This window comes from Stegostoma tigrinum, chromosome 1 (assembly GCF_030684315.1).
Source record: "Stegostoma tigrinum isolate sSteTig4 chromosome 1, sSteTig4.hap1, whole genome shotgun sequence".
Classification (NCBI taxonomy): Eukaryota; Metazoa; Chordata; class Chondrichthyes; order Orectolobiformes; family Stegostomatidae; genus Stegostoma; species Stegostoma tigrinum.
In genome coordinates this window covers 75,527,201-75,537,629 of record NC_081354.1, presented here as the reverse complement: position 1 = coordinate 75,537,629, position 10,429 = coordinate 75,527,201, and the positions used below count along the sequence as shown (strand labels likewise).

The window sequence follows — 10,429 nt, the reverse complement described above, 5'->3', positions numbered from 1 at the left end:
GGACCTAATTAATGTGGCCAGGCAATAATATCCAAAAAATACTTGGAGAGATAGCACGATAATAAGGAGCAATAATTAACCAGCTGGGATCAGGAAGAAAGTAAATCAGGGTTCTTGTGTATGTATGAGCATACGTGCAGTTTGGTAACAAGATTGCTGATTACAGGAGCAAATTACTATGAGAAAATACGCTGTGGCTGCAAGTGGAGCCTGTTGTTGATTGAGCACAGAATGCCCGTGGTAACAATAACATTTCTCTTGTATATTGTAACCAGTTTTAATGGAAATGTTCTGAACAGTCTGGTGATAAACACAATTGATAACGATCACTGGCACACGATCACTTCCTCAACAGTAACAAGAAAGCTTATCTCTCAGTTGCAGTTTTTTTATTTAAAACAAAAGGTTCAGTTTTAGTCTGGTTTCCCTGAACCATTCCCAACTAAAATTCAAATTTTATCTCCAGATTTCATTTAAATTCTACTTACGGGCAGCATCTCTTGTTCTATAATATTCATAGTGAATGTGTTTACAGCTTTGAAGTCCAATAGGCATTTCTTTTGGCAGGGAATTTGCAAATGACCAATAACACCTTAGGCAGAGTGAAGGCCATATCTACACCCGTGAAAGGAGCAGAACATTATCTTCCTCATGACTGGTCACACTGCGAATCTCTGTCTTTGCGAGACTGATCGCTCCAGAACCGTGGCTCCCTGTCAACCAGCATGTTCTTTAGCCTGAGATGGTCTCTCGTAGCAATCTGCATTGGGGCAGCGTATATTATTGGATGCGATTCAGGAACAGACCCAAACAGTTTCAGCAACAGTAGGTTCAATGTTGCATTCTGCTTGGTACTGATTAAATACTGTCAGATAAAATATTAAAGTTGTTCTCTGTAATTTTCTTCCACAAGACAGGATACTGCAAAATGACACTATGGAGGAGAGATTTACTTATGCAAAAAAAGCGATACCACACAATGTCACAGGCACCGTGCCATTGGTCAAAGGTTTTGTCTCTACAGCAGTTGCTGTGATTTGTTTTGGCAGTAATTTTGTTCCAGTGAAGAAAATTGATACAGGGGATGGTAAGTTATCTTCCAAGAATTTATTTTAGTCTATTAATTGCCTGATTTTGGTAGCATCTTGTCTGCTGAGAAAATCCAGGTCTTGGTGTATTTGTTAATGCATGAGCCTTTACAGTATATTTTGGGCAGATCTAATGACTCCACATCATTGACCACCTAATTGTACTTCTTTACGGACAAATGCTGTCTCTTATTTCTGGCAGATAACAGGCAGAATATTTTCCATTGATCTACTTGTTTCAAGTTGGCTATTCTGCTTTTGGAATGTGGGACAATGAATGTCAAACAGTTTCAAACTTGATTGCTGTTTATGAGCATTTACAATATCTTTGATGTCCAACCTATTTCAGGGCTATGGGAATTACTGAAACAGGTAAGACTACCATTGTAATCAAAGCAAGATATTGTGGGATGCTGGAAATCCAAAATAAAAACACAAAATGCTGAAGAAACACAGCAGGTTCTGGCAGCATCTGCGGACAGTCTCTTTCAAGTCCAAAATGATCCTTCTTCAGTAAGATGATCTCCAGAACTTTGTGTAGTAGAGAATTCTATTCATTCAGAACCCTCTGAATGAAATTATGTTTCCTTCTCTCAGTCCAAAATGGACTCCTCCTGCAAATGGTAACCACAAGCTCTGAATCTCCCAGCCATGGGAAACATCATCCCTGCCCTCTCCAGCCCTGTCAGTATTTTAGGTGGTCCTCTCTCATTCTTCTCAACTTCTGTGCACTCAGATCCAGTCAACCAGATCGCGCCTCATTGTTGTGGAGCAGACCAAACCCCCTCAAAATATATTAAGAAGATAGTCTAGACTCTAACCTTTTTTTCAGTTGGTCAAATTACTTCACGTTAAGCAGAACACATTTTATTTTTATACTATATTTTAAATACAGACAAAATAATAGTAAAAGAAAAGAAGTGGCTTACCCATGACTCTTTCAAAATGCTTAACAAAATAATACATATATATTAACTACTACTAATTAACTGTTCCAATACAGTAACATTTCACAAACACACTCTTGGCAAAGGCAAAATCAATGAAATAAATTGTCTCACATGCAAGTACAGCAACAGCTTATAGCTGTAATACAGTGAGCAATGAAAACTTCCGCATCCAGCTTCAAGACTATAGAAACTGCTATTGAAGAAAACAACTAAAAGTCCTGATTCTGTGGGAGCTTCATTTCACCCACTCAGGCTGTTTCTATTGTTCCATCTCTTGTATCCGTAGCTACTTCAAATGTCTTTATGTAATTAAGTGTAGCTAACACTGGAGCAGTGGTTAACACAGCTTTCCGGTTATCAAATATCTTTTGACATTTCTCCGACCACTATGATTTTCTGTACTTCAACAAGTTAGTCAGTGAAGCAACCAAACTGCTAAAATCTGGTACACACTTCTAATAAGAACCATCCAGTCTGAGGAATCGTAATAGTTCCCTCTTTTTTGATGGTATGGGAAACTTTCCAATTTATTTTGTTTTCACATACTATGAGAACCTTTGTTTGGCCCAGGAATGTGATTTGGGCTTTTTAAAACTTTTCGTTCCCTATCATGGGTTTCCTTTTATATCCTTTGATAAGCTATCTTTGCTATCTTTAACATGATCTCCTTTTCCTTCACAACCTGAGGATTTCTCTTTTCCCCAATTTCTATCTCTTACAGATTGAAATTGATATTAGAAGCCAAAGTTTGATTTATGAATCAACTGATAAACTATTTTCCATTTCTGCTACCAATCTTACAGTCTTAATTCTTTGCTCTTCCACATGAATTCTCACTACTTCAAGAAGTGAATTTTTGAATTCCTCCAAAATAACTGTCTCTCTAAGAGCATTATATTTTTGATCTACGTTCAATGCCTCATCTATCCATTAACATTACGTTGAGCCTTCCAAGCTCTATGTACATTTGACCAGGTTTCCTCCCGAGATTCCTAAAATGTTGTCTCTAGATTTCTGGTACTAGCATGTATGCACTTAAGATGGCATTTCCACCTCATTATACTCCCAAATACCTCCTCTGATAGTGATGCAAGTATCTCACTAGCTCCGTTTACCACTTAGATTTCCAGGGACCATTTCATTACAGAGTATGAAGGCTAAAAGAATTGTGGAAAGGTTACACAATTTTTTTTCACTAGATACTGATGACCCACAGAGATTTATTTGGATTCAGGGTCATTTTTTTCCTAAAGCTATTCAAACAAGTTATTGGACATTCCTCAGATTAAATTGGACATTGAGAAAGTTCTCAAAAATTGGGATAAATTGTTGAGTTACTTTCCAGAGGAAAATTGAAATGACCTGAAAGAGTTATCACATTCGCATGAGGAGATATGTGGGTATAAACTGGGATATACTAAACTAAACAGACATGATGTAGATTTAGGAAATGCTGTTTCTATTAAACAACACCCTTTTACACTTAACCCTCTAAAATTGGCATAGGTTCAAAAACAGATTGAACACATGCTCAAAGACAATACAATCAAAGTGAGTTGTGGTGAATGGAGCCCACCCATGTTAACGGTACCAAAACTAGATGGTACTAATGATTGTGTGTGGACTATCACAAAGTCAGCCCAGTTACAAAATCTGATTGGTATCCTGTTCCATGTTTGAAAGACTGTATTGAGAAGGTGGGACAATCAACTTATATTTCAAAACCGGACTCAGTCAGAGGATACAGAAGCACTCTTTATCCAAAAGGCTAAAGGAAATTTCAGCTTTCATGACACTGAATAGACTGTACCAGTTTAAAGTTATGTCATTTGGTATGAAAATTGAACCAGCCACATTTCAAAGATTAACTAAGAAAGCCATTTTGGGGTTACCCAGCTGTGTGGTGCACATCAATGACCTGGTGATTTTTAGTCACATATGGAAGGGCCATGTAGAACATCTATGGAATAGTTCAATCAACTTTGGGAGGGAGATTTGGTGATAAACTTGGCTAAGAGTGAGTTCACAAAAGCCCAAGTTACATTCCTGGGCCATGCCATTGGATATGGACAAATAACCCCATGGGATGTGAAACAAAGGTTATTGGGATGTTTCCCATACCATCAATGAAGAGAGAAGTATACGATTTTGGAACTGAGCGAGCTTTACGAGAAGCTCATGCCAAATTTTAGCAGAGTGGTTGCTCCACTGACTAACTTGTTGAAGAAGGGCAGAAAATCTCAGTGCATCAAGGAATTAGCAGTGTGGTTGCTCCGGTGACTAACAGGTGACTATTGATGCAGGTGAAATGGGTGTTGATGCTGTACTCTTGCAAGAAGGTGATGACAGGATAGAAGGACTTATTGAGTATTTTTCTAGAAAATTGAATAATCACCAACAGAAGTATTCCACAATTGAGGAGACCTTGAGTTTGGGTTACCATTGCAATATTTCAACATTTATATTGCCAGTAATGGGGCTGAGATAATTATATATACTGATCATAGCTGCTTAAAGTTTTTGGAAAAATTTAAGGACTGTTTAAATGGACCTTATTATTGCAGCCATTCAGCTTGACAAGAAAACATTGCCAATGCATTGTCATGACTTTGATGAAGGAAGACGTACACGTTCGGTGGTAGGAACTTAAAAAAAAACTGAAAAGGACTGTAGTAATGAATGTTTGCATGCTTAGAGTCAATGTAATGTCTATGCATTGCAGTGTACTAATAGTGTAAGACTAAAGGATTTTAAAAATGAAGCCATCTTTGTGTAGCCTCTCTGATGAAGGGTCTAGGCCCGAAATGTCAGCTTTTGTGCTACTGAGATGCTGCTTGGCCTGTTGTGTTCATCCAATTTCACACTTTGTTATCTTGGATTCTCCAGCATCTGCAGTTCCCATTATCTCTCTCCCATCTTTGTGTATTGATGGGTTATTTTTATAACAGCGGAGGTATGATGATACTTTGGCTTTCAGAGGTGTATTTTATCCTGCTTTTTTATGAAGAAAGATTGAGATAGAGATAACAAGCTCCAAAGCCAATAAAGGAAGCAGCTTGTGAGGCCTTGCCTTTTTTCAAGTTGGAACAATAGAAGCAGACTGAATATTTGGAGTCAAGCTCCCACAGAACCAGGATTTTGTTTTAGTTTTAGCCTTCAGTAGCAGTTGCTGGGGTTTTGAAGCTGGATGTGGAAGCTCTCATTCCCCTCTGTGTTACAGCTGAAAGCTGGGGTTCTCTTCCTACTGCTAGAATTGCATGTGAGATAATCTATTTTACTAAATTTGCCTTTGCCAAGGATCAGTTTATGGGATGTTAATATATTGGAACAGTTAATTAGTACTAATTAATATTTATATATATTTCTGTTAAGCATTTCGACAGAATTACAATTAAGGAAATTCTTTCCTTTTTATTTTGTCTGTATTTTACAAGTATTATATGAGTAAAATATATTTTGTTTCAAGCCAGTATGTTCAGTCAATTAAATTGCATCACAGGCTATGTCATATTCCATTACTGAATCAAAACAACTTTCATAAAACTAAATCTACAGCAATTTCTTTAATAGTATAGATAGAAGCTGCAGAGAAATTAAAAGAAAAATAAAGATTAAAAATGAAGTTACCTTCATTACCTGAGCAGCTGTTTTAAAACTATAACGTGCAGACACAATGGCACCAAGTCTAGCAGCACAATCAGAGTCTTTCTGATGATGCAGTGACATGACTGATGTGACCAGGTGAGAGGCACAATGATGTGAAACGTGATTAGAAACTAAAGCACACGAAAACAGGGAACTGTACTTTTAAATGAGGTGAGAACATAAAGAAAATCTTTAAAAGAGAACATATTTAAAAGGTAAGATGTAAAATGAGGACTTTCTGTAATACATTCAATCAAAAATCAACAAGTAAGTTGTTTGTGCAACTCAGTCATTATTGCTCAGTATTTATAAAGACAGAGGTTATAACATTCTGTTCAGTTGTAGCTTCTGCACAAAATGTCTTGTCACAAACCATGGACAAGCAGTTTGGTCAATAATTGTAAAAAGCTATTTGAAAACTATTCCCCATTATCAAAATACATTGTTTTTGAAGTATATTGCATTCACAAATTTTGCTGAGGTCGTGAACTCTGTGTTTTACAGGTCTATTTTTCCAGTGGATTTTTTGTACTGCAGTATGGGTTGTCTCACTAGTGGTACATCTCATTCAACGGTGTCCACAGTTCTGGCCTCTCACAATGTTAGGTGGATTTCTGTGGGCTACAGGTATGATTAATTGCAAGTTGATTTATTTCTATACTTGAAACAAAAATAATCTTTTGTTTTCATGTGCGGATGTGTTTCTAGATTGCAAACGGAAGGCGGTGAAATGTTTCGCTTCTGAAATTGAGTACCTAAACACAAACTTGAAGGGATAATACAACTGTAGTTGTGAAGTTAAAATTGTGCTTTACTTTGAGCACACTGAATGGTGCAGAGGAGTATAATGACTATGAGATAGTATTTGATAAAAGCTAGGGCAATACGATGAATATTTATTTTCTGATGGTTGACTGTGAGTGTTATTACAGTTTGGTTAATTTAACATTTGTTATTTAAATGACGTCTAAATCAGCACAAACTGAGCCACATGGGAAATTTGAAAAATCACATTGACTGCACTTAGTGACTACACTCACTGTGGATTGTGAACTTGTTGCTGTCTCTGGGTGCCATGAGTGAACATTGATTCCCTTTCTTTAATATCAATGCTGCTCACTTTGATAAGCCATAATCCCGCACCACTAGCCCCCAACAATGAAAAAAAACACTTACAGTATTTGTTCACCTTAAATTCATGAAAACATCTAATTTATCCACACAATGCAACTAAACATCACAACATGCAAATTCAAATGTCATTTCATTAAGAATGTACTCTAATTCAATATTGTGAAAATATGTATGATCTCAAAATTCACTTTAGTTTGGAAAAGTACACTTTGAAAAACTTTTTACTAAACATATGTCAAATTTATTTATCCCATGGTAGTTTCCTGTCCCCAGAAGGTTCTCCATACTGTAGAGGCTGTCTAACCCAATCATTTCATTGTTCATTATTAACACACATCCATTTTCTAACAGGATGTACCTAATCATGGGCAGAAATTCATGAGTGACTTTCTTCCTCTTCCCATGGTACTGAAGCCAGCACCAACTTCCTTACCTCAGCATACGTTAGGGCATCAAGGAAGAGTAACAACAACACATCAGAAATCCATCATCTGTTTAATATAATCAATGGCTTTGATGAATTATTTTCGTTTTTCAGGAAATATCACAGTTATTCCCATATTGAAAACAGTTGGGCTTGGCATGGGAGTTTTAATCTGGGCTACTTTTAGCCTTTTAATGGGCTGGGCTAGTTCAAGGTAGGTAAATGCCTTTCTAATTATATTCACTTAATACATCTTACAATTAATAAGTTGTGCATGTGTATCCAATTGGCAAAGAATTCTGCAGTCAGAGTAGTTTCCAATCTTATAGGAAAACAAAACAGCACAGTTTCAGAGTAGTTGTATTTGGTTTTGACTGTAGGCAAATAATTCGGAATTAATCGCGTCTTAAGTGGGATTTAAGTTTTGAAGATGTTCATTTTTCTTAAAAGATCACTAGACATGAGAAACATATATATGGTAAATGTGATTGAAATTGAGACAATAGGTATTTTGATAAATACACTGGCTGTTTTGTTCTGGAGAAATGCTGGTGGCAGTAGGGTAAATACTGACTAAGATGACAAAATACTCTACATTAAGTCACAATTTCAGCAACAGCCCTATTGTATTGCACAAGTGCATGGAAGAGAATACTTATTATCAATGTAGAGTTGTCTCATATTGTGGAAATCACATCATTTTCATACTTGGAATCAGCTCCCAAAGTTTATAGGAGTACTTCATTGACCCATGACCTCATCCATCCTAGAAAAGTCTGAATCTGGAAGCTCCACCAAAAGCCTGTCTGTACCCCTTTTGGGCTGGAGGAAAAATTCTTGAAAAAGGTCTTTCAATCTGCTGTTGAAGTGGATTTTTTATAGCAAAGGTACTTGGGTCAATTATCTTTGCCTTCCTAAAGTTGCTGCGATTCTGGGTTAAGGATGAAATGACGTCTGATCAGAATCAAACAGTAGAAATACAATATTATGTGTATTAAACATTATCTCTGAGAATCATGGAGATTTTACATACAGTTTTCTCTCAGAAGATTATATGCATTGGTTAGAGTTTACAGTTGTTTAACTTGAGCATGTGTAAGCAAAGTGGACAGAGGCCAATCCACAAGAAACATAGCTATACAAATGGTTTATTCTGGTTCTTCTCTGTTTGACCAATGTAAGTAATCTTTTTTAATTTCACATACTTCTTCATTGCTAGTTTGAGCCAGTGGATGTACATATGTGGATTCATTTATTTCCTGATTAATAATTCATTTGACTTGCTTCACTGTTCTTAATTCCATCCCATTCTACCATTGACCTCTGCTCTTAATCAGTCTTGAGTGGTGGGGATTAGTACTTAATTCTTCAGGGTATCTACAACAATGTTGGTACACCCTGTGCACTATCTAGACAGAATGGAGATCAGAGCAGAAAGTGGTGCCACATAGTTACCGTGGTACTCTGCTGATAAGCTGACACCAAATGTAATCAGAATGAGCTCTCAATGATAAAAGTTACTGCACAATAATCCAGGACATTCCAGATCATGACAAAAATCTCAAGACTCTGACAGAACCTTCAGTAACTTCGATGATATCATTAAGAGCACTAATATAGTTAAATGGCTATGATCTTATTGTCAATAAAGAGACAAGGGGACGAGGAGATCAAGTTGAGAACTAAATATTCTGGGGCGTGTCATTTTTTTGAAAGCACATACAGGAAGGAAAGATTGCAATATTTGCAATATTCCTCTCCAGACCTCAATGCAGCACATTCCCATCAGCTGCATACAGACAGCCAATGAATTCCAGGACACTTCTGGAAGAGTGTACAGAACACAGAAAGACCAATCCCATTATGGTGTAAGTTGTTGTTGGTAATGATATACTTGCAATGAAGATAAATGTGCCCATGCTTTCTGAACAGGTCATTCATGACCATGTGGTGAAGTATACAGCAATTACTGAGAGCTAGTGTGGCCAGCATTGCTTTTTTTTTCATACAGCAACAGTTCCAGGTTGAATTGCACAAATTATATTTTCATATTTTGATAGTGGATGAAAGCATAGATATTTCAGTACAAAAAAAATAGTGATTTTGTATAACAGGTTTTAACCAGAATCTCAGCTTGCTTACAAGATCTTCCTTGCAGGAATTTTGAAACTGACTTCTGTGCAATAGAGCCTCCAATGGACAAAAAAGAAGACATTTTATGTTAACACTGACCATGATTTGCAGAAGACGGTGATGTTTACATCAGAGATAATGGGAACTGCAGATGCTGGAGAATCCAAGATAACAAAGTGTGGAGCTGGATGAACACAGCAGGCCATGTTTACATCGGATAGACTTGCTGTCATTAAGAACAGTGTATACAATTTTCAGCAGGTCAACTGTGAACAAAGGACAATTTGAAGATTTTGGCAAAATCACAGAGTGTGATAAAGTGGCATTTTAACCTCTGAGTGAGGTGAGGTGACTGTCAAAATGCTCTGCAGTGAGTGCGTTAGTGTGAAAACTATAACATCTTGATTGAGTACTGCACTGAACAAGTGACTAAGTATAATGATCAAATAACAAATACTGTCTGAAGATGCTCACAAAACCACAATACTGCAATACATTGACAGTTCTGAATGATGTTTTGCTGAATTGACATCATTGGGCAAATTCTTGCAGAGAAGCTGTTTAACAACAATTGAAGCTACGCAATTTCCAAGGGCTAAGATAAATAAACTTAGGACTCAGTGCCTAGGTAAACATATTTGTTGGAGTGATGAAGCGAAGAAGGTTCTGGCTACTCTTCAACATAATATGGACATGGCTGAAATCCTTCAATGTATTCAACTGCTATGTGACCAGATGTAAAGCAGACTTCCACTAGAGGAATTATGATATTGGCACATATTTGATCAGACTGCAATCGCCAAGCCAACCGATAATGAATTAGGAAATAAACATCATTATGAGGCTGATATCAAAACATTCCACTTTTATGCCAAACTATGACAAAAATATGGCAAGAAAGCTTTGTGAGAAATATTCCAATTACAATTCAATTCAGATTTTCAGCGATTTGTTGGGTTAAATCCTAAAGGACAACCTGTTTGAAAAAAAATTCATCTCTGGACATTTGTCCATCTTTTCAGGCAGCAAGTGCCAGTTGTAGGCAAGGATTTAGC

General features: G+C 36.9%; 1 protein-coding gene across 1 annotated transcript in view; it reads left to right on the top strand.

Annotated features, from left to right (window-relative positions):
- The first annotated feature begins 499 nt into the window (after positions 1-499).
- Positions 500-10,429, top strand: part of LOC125456730 (transmembrane protein 144-like) — a 65,714-nt gene continuing 55,784 nt past the window's right edge. The window contains exons 1-4 of the mRNA XM_059647320.1: positions 500-825; positions 914-1,087; positions 6,188-6,310; positions 7,356-7,455. Of these exons, the coding sequence (XP_059503303.1) occupies positions 726-825; positions 914-1,087; positions 6,188-6,310; positions 7,356-7,455 (497 nt within the window). The 5' untranslated portion in view covers positions 500-725. The remainder of the gene's footprint in view (positions 826-913; positions 1,088-6,187; positions 6,311-7,355; positions 7,456-10,429) is intronic.